General features: G+C 38.8%; 1 protein-coding gene across 2 annotated transcripts in view; it reads right to left on the reverse strand.

Annotated features, from left to right (window-relative positions):
* Positions 1-18,579, reverse strand: part of AK9 (adenylate kinase 9) — a 135,442-nt gene that overhangs the window by 29,704 nt on the left and 87,159 nt on the right. For both annotated transcript variants that reach the window (XM_023727645.1, XM_004372457.2), the window contains 4 exons: positions 13,887-14,147; positions 12,303-12,427; positions 9,875-10,094; positions 7,431-7,496 (listed from right to left, as the gene is read on the reverse strand). In XM_023727645.1, the coding sequence (XP_023583413.1) occupies positions 7,431-7,496; positions 9,875-10,094; positions 12,303-12,427; positions 13,887-14,147 (672 nt within the window). The remainder of the gene's footprint in view (positions 1-7,430; positions 7,497-9,874; positions 10,095-12,302; positions 12,428-13,886; positions 14,148-18,579) is intronic.

Raw genomic sequence — 18,579 nt, forward strand, 5'->3', positions numbered from 1 at the left:
TCATGAGACCCCACCTCCATCACCAGAGGCCCCACAATTATGTCCTTTAGCCAATCAATGTTATTCCAGCTGTATTAATGTAACCAGTAATGTTAAAAATCTCATTTTGCTTTGTCCCACCTTTGATTGACCTCAGTCACTGTAAGCCAATCAGAATATTGTGTTTTTTCGTTTCTCCTATGGTATTATAACTACGTGGGATTTGTACCCCCCTCTGTGGGATCCGTGAGCTTCAAACCTCTGAGGTTTTCAAGATCCCCATTCAAATGATATATTGGCTTCGATAAATATTTTGATTTTACTTTAATAGAGTTAGAGAGTCTTTTCTCTACAACATACCCCACAGGGTTTTTTGCGACTATTAAATTAGAACATACAGTGAAAAAGCTTAGAACTGTGTAATAATGGCGTGGCGTCTGACCTCCTGTATCTTCAAGGGAGGGAGAGAGAATTATAATCGGCATCAACAGCCCCAGGCCAACTCCTATGAGGCTGAGGTCAGACTTGCCTCCACCATCCAACCTTTTTACCAATTCTGACACCAACTGTCCCTCCCACAACTATCTCTGTTGGGTTTGTTAATTCACTGTAATGGCCACACAGAACTCACAGACCATATTCACAATTATGGGGCTTATTAGGGAAGTAATAGGCTACAATTCAGGTTCAGGAGTGCTCAGGATACAGTCCTTCAATCAGGACAGCCTCTTCTCAGCTGTGCCGCAGGTAGGCCTCTTCCTGGCCTGTCAGCCTCTGCCCTGCTCCGGCAAGTGTTACAAAGTTCTTTTAGCTCCATCAGCAAGTGCCCCGAGGCACCCTACTCCACCAGCAAGCCTCCGCCCAAAGGTGCTCATTTCCCTTACTCTGTGGGGCAGGGAGCCCACTGTGCCAACTCCTGCTGGTCTCCGGGTTCTGCTGCCTCTGCTGCTGCCATTTCTCTGCTGCTGCTTCTCTATGATGTCACGGCTCTCCCTCTCTGTCCTGGTTCTGCTGCCTCTCTCTGTCTTCCGTGTTATAGCTCCTCTCTGTGTCTCCTGGGTCTAGGAGGGTCTCAGCATAGGGGTCCTGTCGTAGGGGGTCACTACGAGTCGGAATTGACTCAATGGCAGCGGGTTTGGGTTTTTGGTTTTGCACTGGCTCCACACTCTTCTCCCTGTCTCAGTTGGAGCACTGCCATCCAGTCAGAAACCTGGGAGTCATCTTGACCCTATCCAATCTGTTACCAAGTACTGTACTCCTAAACCAAAACCAAACCCTTTGCCGTCTAGTTGATTCCAACTCATAGTTGACTCAGAGTAGAACTGCCCCATAGGGTTTCCAAGGAGTGGCTGGTGGATTCAAACTGCTGACCTTTTGGTTAGCAGCCCAGCTGTTAACCACTGCTCCACCAGGGCTCCCTGCACTCCTAAGTAACTCTCAAATCTCCCTCCTCTCTAGCCCCACTGCACTGTTCGCTATCTCATGATCTAGAATTCCTGCAATCTCCTGATTAGCTTGCTATTTCCTAATCTTTCTATACTCAAATCCTTGTTCCTTTAAAAGGCACCTGGAGCTGGGATTTGGGCCTCTGGGTGGAGGGAGGAAGATAAGAGCATAAGGGCTCATTCCTTCCTGTTCCTTGCTCAGGCTCCTCTCTACCTAAAAGGAGGTTTGGCTATAGGGATCTGTTTCTCAATTCTTGTTCTTGTTTTCATGTTAATTTTGAAACAATTTAGTCCCCTGGGCACCAGAGAAGGAGCCAGTGAGCGAGGAGGGAGTAAAGAATATATAGAGAGGAATAAGAGCAGAAGCAAGGCCTCTGAAGAGCTGGGAGGTATGAAGTATAAATCTCCATACGAAGGGGCTGGCTTACAGAACGTTGTTTAGTCACATCATGAGACAAAAATTCCACATGATGGTGATGTTTTCCTATGAAATTAATCAAAGTAGTCACATTGGTACCTTGAAGTGATTTCTAATGTTAAAACGTTTTATATGCTGCTAAGAAGTCAGACAGTAGAGGCACTGAGTTTTGTCGAGGGCAAGAAACCACACCCGGAAAGGGCTATAGCAGCATGTGAGTCCCCAGTTAGTTTTAAAAAGTCAAGTCATGTAGCAGCATATTCTATGCAAAGAGGCAAGTGATGAGAAAGCGTCTGGATCTGTTCATGATAGCAAGCTCCAGGGCATATATCTGGAGTAAGGATGGATTCAGATCCAGATGTCACATTAGCTGATAATAATCACACTAAGTGATCCCAGAGTGTTTTACTAGTAGTAGCACAGCATATTTTATAAAATTTCCATCAAAGGAGTTGAAAAAAATCCATACACAATTGTAACCTTTAATTAATCAAAAATCTCAGAAGTTGTGCTCCAAAAGCTCCTTTGTGTAATCTAATTGTACGGGTTAAGCACTTGGCTGCTAACCAAAAAGTCGGTGGTTCAAACCCACCAGCCAATCTGTGGGAGAAAGATGTGGCAGTCAGCTTCCATAAAGATTTACAGCCTTGGAAACCTACGGGGCAGTTCTACTCTGTCCTATAGGCTTGCTATGAGTTGGAATCCACTTGACAGCAATGGGGTTTTTTTTTTTTTTTTTTGGTTTTTAATTTTATGGGATACACAGCCAATTTTATAAAAGATTAAGTCCTAGGCTAGCTATCTTACAAAATCATATTTAACTTGTAAGATAGAATATTGAATCTCTGCATTAAAACATTATAAGAAAACACATCATTCTAATGTTGGCAAATGGAAAAATTATAAATCAAGAACATTTTTAATTGATCCTGAAAACTAATTCTTAAGAAAAAGTAGATTTAATTAAAGCATAGCAAAGAATAAAAATTAAAGTATTATTAGTTAGGGAATTAGGAATTATTAATTTTTCCCATTTTACAATGAAAAAGCATAGGCTCAAAGAGGTTTAAGTAACTTACTCAATATTGTACTAAAGCACCAAAACACTACTACTTGTCTGTCAGTTTGTCATACTGTGGTGGCTTTCGTGTTGCTGTGATGCTGGAAGCTTTGCCACCAGTATTTCAAATATCAGCAAAGGCCATCCTTGGTGGACAGGTTCCAGTGGAGCTTCCAGACTAAGACAGACTAGGAAGAAGGGCCTGGTGGTCTACTTATGAAAAAATTATCGAACAATATAATTATTACACAGATGTAAAATTTTGCTGAAGATCATTCAAAAGCAGTTGCAGCAGTACATCAACAGGGAACTGACAGAAAATCAAGCTGGATTCAGAAGGGGATGTGGAATGACAGATATCATTGCTCATGTCAGAGAGATCTTGGCTGAAAGCAGAGAATATCAGAAAGACGTTTACTTGTGTTTTATTGACTACGCAAAGGCATTCGACTGTGTGGATCATAAACAGTGGATAATATTGCGAAGAATGGGAATTTCAGAACACTTAATAGTACAAGAAGCTGGACTACGTGAAGAAGAATGGGGGCAAAAAACAAAACAAGACTAATGGGGCACAACAGTCCAGTGACAAGGATTAGAAGGCAGGAGGGGACAGGAAAGCTGCTAATAGGAAACCCAAGGTTGAGAAAGGACAGTGTTGACGTTTTGTGGGGTTGTTAACCATTGTCATAAAACATTATGTTACTGTTTAATGAGAAACTATTTGTTCTGTAAACCTTCATCAAAAGTACAATAAAAAAAAGAAGAAGAATGGGGCAGCAGGATTGGAAGAAGACTCATTAACAACCTGCTTTATGATGATGACACAACCTTGCTTGCGGAAAGTGAAGAGGGCTTGAAGCACTTACTGATGAAGACCGAAGACCACAGCCTTCAATATAGATTATACCTAAACATAAAGAAAACAAAAATCTTCACAACTGGACCAATAAGCAGCATCATGATAAACGGGGAAAAGATTGAAGTTATCAAGGATTTCATTTTACTTGGATCCACAATCAACACCCATGGAAGCAGCAGTCAAGAAATCAAAAGACACATTGCACTGGGCAAATCAGCTGCAAAAGACCTCTTTAAAGTGTTGAAAACAAAGATGTCACCTTGAGGACTAAGGTGTGCCTGACCCAAGCCATAGTGTTTTCAACCACCTTATATGCATGCGAAAGCTGGACAATTAATAAGAAAGACTGAAGAAGAATTGACGCCTTTGAATTGTGGTGTTAGGGAAGAATATTGATTATACGGTGGACTGCCAAAAGAATGAACAGGTCTGTCTTGGAAGAAGTACAACCAGAATGCTCCTTAGAAGCAAGGATGGTGAGACTATGTCTCACATACTTTGGACATGTTATCAGGAGAGATCAGTCCCTGGAGAAGGACATCATGCTTGAAGTGGAGGGTCAGTGAAAAAGAGGAAGACCCTCAACAAGATGGATTGACACAATGGCTGCAACAATGGGCTCAAGCATAACAACGATTGTGGGAATGGCGCAGGACCGGGTAGTGTTTCATTCTGTTGTTTGTAGGGTCGCTGAGCTGGAACTGACTCAACAGCACCTAACAACAAAAACAACAATAGTGCTCATGCGGAACCTGTACAGAGACCAAGAGGCAGTTGTTTGAACAGAACAAGGGGATACTGTGTAGCTTAAAGTCAGGAAAGATGTGCATCAGGGTTCTATCCTTTCACCATACTTACTCAATCTGTATGCTGAGCAAATAATTCGAGAAGCTGGACTATATGAAGAAGAACAGGGCATCAAGATTGGAGGCAGATTCATTAACAACTTTTGTTATGCAGATGACACAACCTTGCTTGATGAAAGTGAAGAAAGAGGACTTGAAGTGCTTACTGATGAAGACGAAAGACTACACAGCCTTCAGTGTGGACTGCATCTCAACATAAACAAAACAAAAATCCTTACAACTGGACCAGTAAGTAACATCGTGATAAATGGAGGAAAGACTGAAGTTGTCAAGGATTTCATTTTACTTGGATCCACACTCAATGCCCATGGAACCAGCAGTCAAGAAATCAAATGCCAAATTGCACTGAGCAAATCTGCTGCAAAAGAGCTCTTTAAAATGTTAAAAAGCAAAGATGTCACTTTGAGGACTAAAGGTGTACCTGACCCAAGCCATGCCATGGTATTTTATTTTATTGTACTTAAGATAAAGGTTTACATAGCAAACTAGTTTCTCATTAAACAGTTAATACACATATTGTTTTGTGACATTGGTTGCCAATCCCATGACATGTCAACACTCTCCCCTTCTCGACCTTGGGTTCCCTATTACCAGCTTTCCTGTCCCCTCCTGCCTTCTTGTCCTTGCCCTTGGGCTGGTGTGCCCATTAGGCTCGTTTTGTTTTATGGGCCTGTCTAATCTTTGGTTGAAGGGTGAACCTCAGGAGTGACTTCATTACTGAGCTAGAAGGGTGTACAGGGCCAAGCCATAGTATTTTTAATTGCTTCATATGCATGTGAAAGCTGGACAATGAATAAGGAAGACTGAAGAAGAAGTGATGCCTTTGAATTATGGTGCTGGTAAAGACTACTGAATATACCATGGACTGCCTGTTGACTTGTTGCCATCAAGTTGATTTTGACTCATAGTGACCCTATAGGACAAAGTGGAGCTTCCCCATGGGGTTTCCAAGGGGCAGCTGGTGGATTTGAACTGCCAACCTTTTGGTTAGCAGCCATAGCTCTTAACCACTGTGCCACCAGGGCTCCTGAACTTCCAGAAGAATGAACAAATCTGTCTCGGAAGAAGTACAGCCAGAATGCTCCTTAGAAGCAAGGATGGCGGGACTTTGTCTCATGTACTTTGGACATATCGGGAGGGACCAGTCCCTGGAGAAGGACATCACACTTGGTAAAGTAGAGAGTCAATGAAAAAGAGGAAGACCTTCAACGAGATGGATTGACGCAGTGGCTGCAACAATGGGCTCAAGCATAGCAAAGATTGTGTGGATGGCACAGGACCAGGCAGTGTTTCGTTCTGTTGTATACAGGGTAACAATGAGTTGGAACTGACTTGATGACACCAAACAACAGAAAAACAACTATATATTGAGCACCTACTATGTGCCAGCACTGGGGATCCAGCAGTGACAAAGTGAGTGAGAACTGGAGAGAGGATACCCGTTGAAGTTACCTTGATGCCAAAGTCTGGACTTCTTCCCAAGTCTGGACTTCTTCTGTATGTGTTGCTCAGACATTTGAAGTGACTCTAAATGGGACCACTAGAGAAGCCGCCAGTCTGACCCACGGGCTTGGAACTTTCCAGCCTCTACAACTGCATGAGCCATTTCCTTGGTATAAATCTCTCTCTATATATATATGTTTATATGTTTCACTGCTTTTGCTTCTCTAGATAGCCCAGCTGAAGACACTGGTTGACTGAATAAAGGAAGGAAAACCCAGGTAAATAATGACACAGAAGGTTCTTAAAAAAAATACTAAAAATACCTTTTAAGAAAACCCTAAAAATATGTGGTGTCATAACTTCCTCAGTCTAATGGTTTTAGATCCGCTTGTGGTTGTAAAGATTTTGTCTGGACAAAGGCAACAATTGTTCAGGCCCCTCTTCTGCAATGTTCTGTGCCCACAGTTACAGGTGCATTGCTTCAGCAGTCCTCTGCGTCCAAATCCAACATCGTCACCCCAGAGGGGTATGTGGTTGCATTTTCAGCAAGTAGTATTTTCTGTTATTCTTCTTTTCTCCTCCTCCTTATTTGGCCAAACATTTTTATATAGATGGAAATCAGATTACAGAAGGGTCAGCCTTGAAAAGATGTTACAAAGTTTCCTTAAGCCAAAAGGAAATGGAAGAAGGAAGAGGCAATGCTATCATTTGCCTTGGTGGTGCAGGGTTACTTGTAAGCGGATTGTACAAATGAGCCTCAGGTCCTTTTTAGAACTAGCTTATCTAGTCACCTCTCCATCTCCCCTCTGCACTCTTGAGGTGCCTAGCTGTGGTATTTGGGTCAGCTAGTGAATAGCTCTCTTTTAGTAAAACAAAATCCATGATCTTCAAGGTTTATCCTATTTAAAAATCAGAGGAAGGAGAAAAGGAGCTGTACTGAGCATCCTGCACAAGTGTCTGAGTCTGAGGGTTCACAAGCCCTGCCCGATTCCATTGTTTGTCTTGAGATAATCTACATTTTAGACAACTTCGCAGGTTCCCTATCTAGTGCTCACTCTCCAGTCCATTTCAGGCATTGGCTGAAAGCGTGGGAAGCAAGGATAAAAGTCCAAAAAGAACATAGTTTAGTGTAATATTATATTTTATATTAGATTATTTTAACCATCTTTAGTGGTATTCTTTCCTTTAAAAACTGTTCATTTTTCTGATTACAAAAACAATAAAAGCAGTTATGGAATAAGAAAAAGCATAAAGAAGAAAATCAAAATGATGTGTTGTTCATACTCATATGCAAACATTGTATACTTCCTTCAAGATGTTTCTCTATGTATCTTTTTATTTTACACTATTTGCTTACCTCCCCTTTCTTTTTTTTCTCTCTTTCTGATATAAGCTCAGCCCTTCTTTTAGCAATCATATCATCCTGTTAAAGAAAGAGACAATTAATGGATAAGGATAAAAATTACTTTCTGTGTATTAATGTATTTCTTTTTTCCAAACTGGGAATAATATTTGGGTGAAAAGATGATGACGTTTCCAGAAAAGTATGTGATGGTTGTAATTATGTTACTTATGTCTTTGTGCCTCTGGACCTCTTGATCGGCTATTTCCCTCCAGAGAGAGAAATAGCACTTGGTGTCAGTCATTCCACAAACTTTAGAACTCCCTTTCAAATATTTATTATTTATTTATCTTTCATACTTGGAGAAATAGGGAAATTTATTGTTAGCTGCCGTCAAGTTGGCCTCCAACTACTAGCGACCCCATGTACAGTGGGATCCGACCGTTGTGATCCATAGGGTTTTCACTGGCTGATTTTTCAAAAGGAAATACTTAGAGGTAATTTGTTGAAAATATTTGATACTCCTTTTATAATACCATCAAAATACAATAGCTTAAAAAAGCCTAAAAATACATAGGCATAGTTTCACAGACATGATGTATAGATTGCCCTCCAACCTTTCTAGAGTCCTCTAAGTCTGATGGCAATGGATCCTTTGACATGTGCCCAAGGCTTGTGTAAAAACTAATCAGTGCCCTGGATGGTTTTGGGGCTCACTGGCCAAGGACTCTTCAAACTGGAATCCCTTTACATCGTGGGAGATTAGAGAGGTACCTAAAGACATTCTCTATGGACTCTGGTCTAGGCCTGGAGGACTCTGGCTCTTTTATCTGCTTAATATCGAGTACATATTCCTGAAAACTTACACCATGTAGGTACTGAAGAAATATTAGTCGATAGAATTATAAAACTGAATTGAATCAAATTAATTTGGTTTATGAGCCCCCAGAGATATTCTGTTGCTCTTAAGAAGGTAAGAGTTTACAAAAGCTTATATTATTTCCTTTCTTAAAACTATGGTTCTACCATAGGCCCTTTAATCGTAGAGTTGTGAAAACATAATCTCCTTTGTGCTTTCATAACACATAAAGATCACTTTATACACAACAAAGAAATGCAAAGTAGACACAATAACACATCCATAACCTGAGTCTACTTTTTCTCTGCTCCCTTCACTCAAACATGCAGTGGTCAGTGTAACTACTGGACGTCTGCTAGATGCCAGCACTGTCCTGAGCACTGTCCTACCAATCACAAAGGCCTCAAACAATTCTTAACTCTTACATAGTCTTGATATTTGATGAACAATGCTTTCATGCTAACTGTGGTATTAAAACGAGAACACTACATTTTTTTTTTTTTTTTTTGAACATAAGGTTTATTCTGAGCAGTTATTCTATATGCATATCGGGAGACCATTTTGATATCAGAAAATGCAAATGGCTCAAGGAACCTAGGTATAATGAGGCTTATAAAGAGAAGAGGAGGGAGAAATATAGATCAACCATTGGTTAATCTTAACATGATTAATTGTATCTTGCTCTCCCTTTTTTATTGAGATCAGCTGATATCAGGTCACAAGATGATGTCAGCCCCTCCATTCAGCCTGGCTTTGAACAGGAAAGAAAGGATTTGCAACTTTGGGTGAGAGAAAAGCCACTGGTGGATTAATTTTGGTCAGGAATTTTTTTTAAGTGAATATTTGGTTTTGTGAGTAAGAATACCCCCAAAATCAAAGCAAGATATCTGCCACCAAATTCTCTCTGACATTCCCCCATTCTGATCATGACTCAATCGGAATCTTTAATCACTAAGCACTGGCTGGGCACCAATCTAGGTTCTTTTGGTCTTATAGGCACTTCTTTACAGGGTACTTTTTTTTTTTTTTTTTTTTAATATTTTATTGTACTTCAGGTGAAGGCTTACAGAACAGATAGTTTCTCATGTAACAGTAACACACATGCTGTTTTATGACATTGGTTAACAACCCCACAACATTTTAACCCTCTAAATTCTCAACTTTTTTTTTTTTTTTTGTAAAAATACACATAGCCAAAGATACGCCATTTCAAAAATTTTTTTTACATACACATTTAAGTGACATTGACTACGCTCTTCTAATTGTGCTGTTATTCTCACTTAAGATGAAGGCTTACAGGACAAAATAGTCTCCCATTTAACAGTTAATACAAATGTTGCCCTATGACAATGGTTAACAATCTCACAACACATCAACAATATCCTTACTCTACTTTGTGTTCCCTATCATCAGCTTCCTACTCCCCTTCTGCCTTCTGGGCCTTGTCACTGGACTCCTGTACTTCGTTACTCTCATGGTTTTACTGGGCTGTCCACTCGCAGGCTGAACAGCAGAACACTACATTTTTGTAAAGGCCACTTTATAATTTAAAATAGATGATGAACAAATTTATTCCCAGGCATTTTTACTGGATACCTACCCTTATTTTTGCCTTCATATCTTTGATGAGTTTTTTCCTGTCTAATCTCTTCTTTTGTTTCAGTTTCCATTTTTCAATATGGGAAGGAAGAAGACGATCAGAAATATCTTGATCATCAACTTGTATAAAAACAGCAGCATCTGGGAAAAATCCATGCTCCCCTAGAAACTGGGCCTCCTCAGGATATCGTGGAAAACCATCTAGTATAAAACCTGTGGAACTAGGTGGAAATTTTCAGAATTTATCATATTTGCTTAAAATATTTATTATAGATTAAACATAGATTTTAAAATGAGAAAATATATAGATAAATCTTAACTTTCTATAGATGTGCAATGAATAGTTTAGAAAGTTTACTGTAGTATCTTTCACTTCTTTTAATATTTCTACTGTGTACGCATGGTATTTCTTCTCCCAAATATACTGAATTGGATTAAAATGATAATATGTTTTATCTATAATATAAAATTGTAATCAATAAGTTTACAGATAATTACTATTAATTAGAAATGTATTAAAAGTTGTGAGAAGATAATAGGGAAAAAGAAAATAGGTTCTCAGCTTGGGAAGAGCATGCAATCTAATGGATATATCATCCTGTATGTTACGAGTATATTTGGCTGGTCCACCTTTAGTGGAAACCCGAAAATATTACTTTTTCAAAAATAAATAAAATTAAGTCCCCCACCCCTGGCTGTTCTCCATGTCCCCCATGGTTCCTGCTGTATCCTGTGAGCGAGTCTGGCCATCTGATCTGTCCTGCCTTCCCATGAGTCTCTGCTGTTCAGCTGGCCTATCCTAGTAGCAGGATCTAGGAAGGAGCCAATACCCTGGGATTGGTTTTGCCCTAGCAGGGAGCATATATGAAGATTTCTGTTTGGGCCAGAACTTGATCCTGGAACCACCAAACTTTCAGGTGGTGTGTAATAAAAGATTTGGCTGGCCTTTGCCCCCAATTCCTAGCAGGTAGCCTTTAAACCTTGGGAATGTCCCAAGTGATCAGAATGACTTTGTTATTAATTGTTGGTGCCTGGACCACACCTGATAGTTTATCTAATGAGGTAACTCATGGTGGGCCCCTTGATAGTTTTTGCTAACAAGATGATTCATGCTAGTCATGACAGAAAAACTAACCATGTGATTACTGGTTTGGAGTTTTGAGCCACGCACGTGATATCAGCCTCACCTTTGACGAGGGAAAGGGGCTGGAGATTGAGTTCAATCACATGGCCAGTGATTCAATCAATCATGCCTACATAACAAAGCCTCAATAAAAACTCTGAACTCCCAGGCTCAGGTGAGCTCCCCTGGTTAATAACATTCTGTATACATCGATGTGCCAGGAGTGTGACATGTCTCTGGGGACACAGAAGTTTTGCGTTTGGGACCCTCCTAGAATTTTCCTTATGCATCTCTCCCTTTGGCTCGTTATAATTTGTATAATTTATCTTTATAAAAAATATTTAAAAATTTTATTTTTCTCTAATAAAACTGTAATAATAAGTACAGCACTTTCAGGGCATTTTGTGAGTTGTCCTAGTGAATTATCAACACCGAGTGGGTAGTAAGAACCCCCAGCTTGTAACCAGGTGGTCAGAAGTGAGGGTGGCTGGTGTCTGAAGTGAAGTGGGGGCAGCCTTGTAGAGGATTGTGCCCTTCTCCTGTGAAGTCTGGCCTAACTGCAGGTAGCTGGTGTCAGAAGTCATTCGCAGGTAGATATCAAAGCAAGATAGAGTATGATTAAAGAAGAGAGGTGAAGTTTTGAATTCTGGTAACCTGGAGATTCTAAAATTTGTCCTGTCTGGTGTCAAGACTGTTTCTGGCATTTGGTAAAGGGATAACACTATGGAAAGTCATTAAGTGGAGAGTACAGTAAAACCTGCGAAAGCCGGAAACTGTGTAAGGCAGAAACCTGTCAGAGAGGGAAAACTCAAGTATCTTCCACTAAAACAAGCGATAGAAAAGTAGTAAGATTGCACTCTGTCAAAGGCGGAAAACTTGTGAGAACTGAAAAAACAAGGCAATCCCACTGAGTTCCAGCTTTCACAGGTTTCACTGTAATCGTTAAAAGGCAGTAGGGGAAAAGAGTCCAGCACATAATTAGGGTACATGGTTTAGAACAGGGATTCTCAACCACGTCTGCACATTAGAATCATCTGAGGAGCTCTCAAAAATGCCAGTGCCTGGGTCCCAGCCCCACATCTCCAGAGCTTCTGATTCAATTGTTTTGGGGTGAGGTCTAGTCATCAGTATTTTTTTTTAAATTCCCCAGATGTTTTAAAGGTGTAGCTCAAGCAAGAGTCACTAGTTTACAGGAAAAGAGCTAGGAGGAGAAAACTCTTAAATTTATATTGAATTGCATTTTTAACTTTTAAGAATAAAGCAAATAAAAGTCAATAAAAGTATAATCCTATATAGATTTAAATACCATATTGGTTCCTTAAGCCAACACTCAGAAAGAATTCCTTCGAGAATTTCTGGAGGCAATGGCTCATTGTCTATTAAATTTGATTTGATTGCTTCTTCTTCCTCTGTAAGATGTACTTCTGGAGACTAAAAACAAGGAATCAGAGAATAAAATAAAAGTCAATATTAATAAATAATACTACATGACATAGTTGATTGGGAAGAGACCTGCTGTTTTCTCCAGGTAATTTTTTATATTATGGCTTGTATTCAAAATTTTTTAATTTGGGCTCTATTTTTAAACCAATATTTAATATGATTATAAATATTAAATTATGTCTATTATTGTTAAGAGGAGTTACTATGATTAGTAGGGCTGATTTTCACACATGGACTCAGGATATCTGTCTCATCACTTTTTGCTAAAATCTTGTACAGTCTAAGTCATACACCTAAAAGGCTTACTGATTTTTGTTGTCTTTCTTGTAATTATACTGTATTATCTCTCCAACCTAGATATGACTAGGGGATAGTTCATGCAGCCATCTGGAATACAATCAATAAGGGAATTAAAATATTATAATAATAAATAGAAAATATTGTGATCATTAACATAGCTCTCTCTGAAGTAGGATTAGTCTTGAATGGATATTTACAAACAACAGTTCTTACTAGAGTGGAACTATTTTTATTTAGTATTTTTGTCATCCAAAAACTCTGAAACCGAATAAGGTATGGCAAATTCTGCTTACCAGGAAGTGGGATATAATTTTATCATGTAAAAATAAAATCTCTTAATGTACCTCCTGAGAAGCCAAATGATTTAGAAAACTGCAAAAGAAAATCAAATAAAAAACCCTAGAAAAGTAGGAAGTATCCTGCTACATTTTAAAGTCTACATTTGTTGAATTTTAAAATCTGGATCAAAATATAATTAATAGAATCTCCACCAAACATAAGTGGAAAAGATTTAAAGAATATGTTTGAAGGGGTGCCACATCACCTTTTAGGATACTATATGCTGCTATACAGCCCTGCTCCAACTTCGTAAGTATTACACATAACTACCTGGGTCTATTTATGTGGGGCATCATTTGAGACAAAAATGGTCTAGGTATACCAAAAATGGTTTACAAGTGAGTTAGAATTAAAGAAATTTTTTTTATAACCCCAGATAGAAATGATCTAAGAGATACATACTTTCTTGTGAGACATCATTAGAAATTAATATTTTTGAATCTCATTGGCACTGGCACAGATTTTTATGATATTTGATAGAGGACAGAGAGGACACAGCAATTGAAAATTTTATAGTCTAGGTTAGACATATCAAATAATATAGCCCCAAATAAATCCTGCACAATGGTCTTGTCAGGGAAATCTTTCCCAATTTTTTACTGGAGTCAATGAAACTCAGTATTTTATATTCTAGATGGGCAGTAAGATCTGTATTTAACATGTGGAGGGATAACTCATAAGTGCTTCTCATAAAGCTGATTTTTTTCTTGTTAGAAACTCTACAGCATTTTATACTACTTATATTCTGCTTCGCAAAAGTAACAGCAGTAAACACAACTATCTACAAAGAAAATATTACTATTACTACCGGCTTCTTTGTATTTTCTTCCTCAATTGTAATATTGGCTTGAACGGCAAGTTCTTCAATTTCTTGCTTTGCACCTTGTTCATCCTCAGATTCTTCCTCAAATTCAGGTCCAACTTTCTTTCCGGTTTTGAGCATTAATTTTTCTTGAAGGACTTCTTCAAACTGAATGTGAAAAATGTCCAAATTTTCTGCCAAATATCTTCCACAGACAGTTTTGCCAGAGCCATGGGGGCCCAGAAGACATAGTCTTAACGGAGGCGCCTGTCAGGGAGGTTGGGTCGGTGGAAGTGGGATGGAATAAAGAAAAGGAACTTTTCAGTACTTTAGAAAACGTGATTGGCTTTTTAAAATTCTCCCCCTAAGACCCAGTAGGGATTATCATTTTCAGGAAATCAAGTATGGTTCAATGTTAGGATATCAATTAATATACGGTAAAACCTGTGAAAACTTGAACCTGTCTAAGATGGAAAGAAGGAAAACTAAAATATTTTCCACTAATAGAAAAGTCGTAAGATTGTACCATGTCAAAGGTGGAAAACTTTCGATACCCGGAAAAACAAGGCAATCCTGTAGAGTTCTAGCTCTCACAGGTTTCACTGTGAGCCATTACAACAATGGTCCTCAGGGATTATCAGTGACCACAGGATCATCTTTTTATTTTTATTTTTTTAATTTTATTGTGTTCTAGGTGAAAGTTTACACAGCAAATTAGGTTCCCATTTAACAATTTTTGTACAAATTGTTCTGTGACACTGGTTATAATTTCACAGTATGTCAGCAGTCTCACTATTTCCATTCTGTTTGTTCTATTTCCATTGATCTAGCTTCCCTTTCCCTCCTTGCCTTCTCATCTTTGCTTTTGATTAACTGTTGACCATTTGGTCTCACATAGTTGATTGTTTAAGGGAGCACATTACTCACCGGTGATACTGTTTATTTTATAAGCCAATCCATTATTTGGTTGAAAGGTGACCTCCAGAAATAGCTTCAGTTCCAAGCTCAAAGGATGTTTTAGGGCGATAGTCTCGGGGGTTCCTCTAGTCTCTATTGGTCCAGTAGGTCTGGCTTTTTTTAGGAATTTGAATTTTGTTCTATATTGTTATACCATTCTATCCAGGACATTCTATTGTGTCCCTGGTCAGAATGGTCAGTAGTGGTAGCCAGGCACCATTTAGTTCTTCTGGTCTCAGGTTAGAAAAGGTTGTGGTTTGTGTGGGCTATTAGCCCCATGGACTAGTTTCTTCTTTGAGTCTTTGGTTTCCTTCATTCTCTTTTGCTCCAGACAAGTAGAGGTGAAGAGTTGTATCTTAGATGACCGCTCACAAGCTTTTAAGACCCCAGATGCTACTCACCAAACTCAGATGTAGAACATTATCTTTGTGAACTATGTTATGCCAGTTGACTAAGTTGTTCCCCAAGACTACGGTCCCAAGCTTTTTGACCCAGTAAACCAATCCCTCAAGTTGTCTGGATATGTGTAGGAAGTCTCTGTAACTGTGCCCCCTATGTGCTTTACTATATATATGGATATATATGCAACACACACAAACATGTATATATATGTATACATGTATATGTATATATATATGTATATGCCTACAGATACACTCTACATGTACATGCATTTACTTGCATATGCCTTCCTATACATATATATGCACACATATCTACCTATGTAACTATACACATATTTTTTGATTGTTATTCCAAAATTGTATATGTTATAGTATTTACTGAAATTGCCTCTTTTTCTTGTGTACTTCTTACAGACTTCATTTACCTTGATCAAGTTGTGTAGAATTCACCTATACTTGGTATTATCTTTCCCATTACCAAAAATAAAAAGTGTCCACTATCTAGAAAGTGATTCCTCCTCCCTCCTCCTCCTGTCCTGGTAACAATCAAAGAATGGTGCTTTCTGTGTATACATCTATTCTTGACTTTTTATAGTACTGGGACCATACAATATTTGCCCTTTTGTGATTGACTTATTTCACTCAGCATAATGTCCTCCAGGTTCATCCATGTTATGTTTTGTGGACTCCTCATATTCTTTATAGTTGCATAGTATTCTACTGTATGTATGTACCACAATTTTTTTATCCATTCACCCGTTGATGGGCACTTAGGTTGTTTCCATAGGATCACCTTAATATCATGTGCCAAAAGGCATTTAATAAAATTAAACACTTAGATTTGCTTTTTGAAAAAGTCTTAGTGAATAAAGAATGGAAAGAAACTTTCTTAACATGATTAAAAAGAAACTCTGTCAAACAAAAAACCTCTAATAATGAAACATTAGAGGGCTTCCATGAATGCCTATAATCCCCATCCTGGAGATGAGGAAGCCTGAAGCCAGAGAATCCACAATATGGATCATCCACACGGATGCTGAAATTGCCAAGAATGATGATGAGAGCTGCGGTAAAGCAAGAGCTTGAGTCTTTCGTGAGTGAGGAGAAATGACTATGAAATTGGCAGGTGATGGCAACAAGGAAGGGGGAAATGGTGAAATATGTGGATGGTGTGAACCTCAAAGAAAGGAGAAGTTATGAATTGCTATCAGCAGAGAGAAGCAAGAAGTATAGCCTCATCACCTTCTGTCGTTTTGAAGAAAAAATGTTCAGAGAAAAGTTTAAAGACGCAGGAAGAAGTTATACCAGGGAGATACACACAAGGGAAAGAGAAATCCAAGGTATTCTGAAAGGAAAATGATTTTCAACCTAGAAATCTATGCCCATACAAACTATCAATCATGTATGAGAACAAAAAAATGACATTTTCAGATATGAAGAAAGTTAGTTGAGGATGTGTTTCAGCAAAACAAGGGTGAAAAAAACAAATGCAAAAGGAAAACACGATATAAAGAACTGTTGATTTTGCCACCTAGTATTTATTCACCATTCTTCTGTTAGCCATATCTGGGTAGAGTTCTGGGAGACCACTTCTCACTTTGTAATGACCATCAGTAGAACTGATTCCATCCTTAGTTCAATAATTGGGCATAGGACAAAACTTAAGTCAAATTGATGCGATGCATCACATTCTTTTGGTCACTGATTGGTTCAGTAAGACTCTTGCTGAAGCTTTTGGGGGTAAAAATCAAGTCCTTTTTTGCTTGTTTTGAGAACAAAAGGATTTAAGATCTGGAGCTCCTGCTGCCATTTTCCCACAAGGGGGAAACTCCCTGAGAAGATACATCCAGAGAAAGCAGAGCTGAGAGATGGAGAGAGAAACCTGGCCCTGGTAACACCTGACACTTGATAATAGGCAAGAAGCCACACTTAAAGCCAATCCTATCATTGTATTTTTCAGTACCTTTTAGTTAAGCCAGTTTAGGTTAACTCCCCCCCCCCCCCCCCCACCGCTTCTTTTCTTCCTATCAATTGCAACTAAAAGAATCCTACATTATCCTGGACTCAAGTCAAATTGAGGATACAGTGAAGGGGGATGCCAGGATAGAAACTAGAAGAAGGATGGCAGACTCTGGGCGGGAGGTCTCTGGCAGAAAACGGGGCTCAACAATCATGAAGTATATTTGAAAGCTTAAGAAAACTCAAGCATTTGATAAGGGCAAGAATATAAGAAACTAAATTGCAACGAGAAACTGCAGGAAGATAAATTTTCATTTTATTGCCCAGAGGTCATGCTGTTCAACTATAAAAAAAGAAATAAAATACTAACATACAACTTGGGCTGAGGTTTTGCATATTAAAAATAGTTTATTGGTTTTCACATTTTTGAGTCAATTTAGGAGCAAAGCACAGAAGACTTGGTTGGCTACTGGACAGAATGTAAATGTTAACAACAGTGGCAATATAAAAGAATAGACAGAAGATGGAGGATAGAATACGTTAGGGGGAAGGAGAGGTGGGAAAAAAGGGCCAGGGGCTCATATCATTTTACTGAGAGTAAAGACATACTATTAGCAATAAATGTAAAATGAGTTGAAAACAGAATGTTCTTTAAAGTTATAAAGATTGCCAACAACAGAATGGAAAATAACATAGACATAAAACTCTCGTAAAGAGGAGGTAGTGTAAGAGCTAAACCTTCATTTTCACCTCAGGGAGTCAGTTGCTAATGACTAAAGTTGATATATCAAGAAATGGAGAGATAAGCATATTATTCTAGTATGGGGAGGCAACCACTGAAGAATTAAAAATAGGAACGTTAAAGATATTGCCTCTGAGATGAGACTGTGGTGGAGAGGGGAGACTTGCTTTTCCCTGTAAATTAACGTGTGCAAGTACTATTTTGAGAAAAATAATGAAAAATTGAGCAATCGGAAAAACAAAACAAAAACATAAAAACTAGAACCAGTATGAAATTGTGTAGCTGCAGCCTCATACAATACTTTCGGATCACATTTTAAATTGCTCAGTGGCAAGATTGCTGGAGTAACACAGGTTAAATCTTTGGCAACCTCATCTGTCTGGAACACTGCTGCTAACTCAGAGGGCATTAACAGTAGCTGGACATGGAAGAAAATGTCCATGACTAACCCATGTACGTTATGCTCTGCAGAACAACTGTGGAGTCACCATCAGGCTTTCAGGCTCTTACCATATGGATTTGTGTAAAAAAAGACAGTAGATCAAAAGCAGCAAAATGACTCAGAGGAGAGAAATGACAGCTGAAAAAGACAAAAGAAGACAAATGGACAAGACTGCAGTGTGATTAATTACTTTTG

The sequence above is a fragment of the Trichechus manatus genome, unplaced genomic scaffold (genome assembly GCF_000243295.1).
Source record: "Trichechus manatus latirostris isolate Lorelei unplaced genomic scaffold, TriManLat1.0 scaffold00017, whole genome shotgun sequence".
In the NCBI taxonomy this organism is placed as follows: domain Eukaryota; kingdom Metazoa; phylum Chordata; class Mammalia; order Sirenia; family Trichechidae; genus Trichechus; species Trichechus manatus.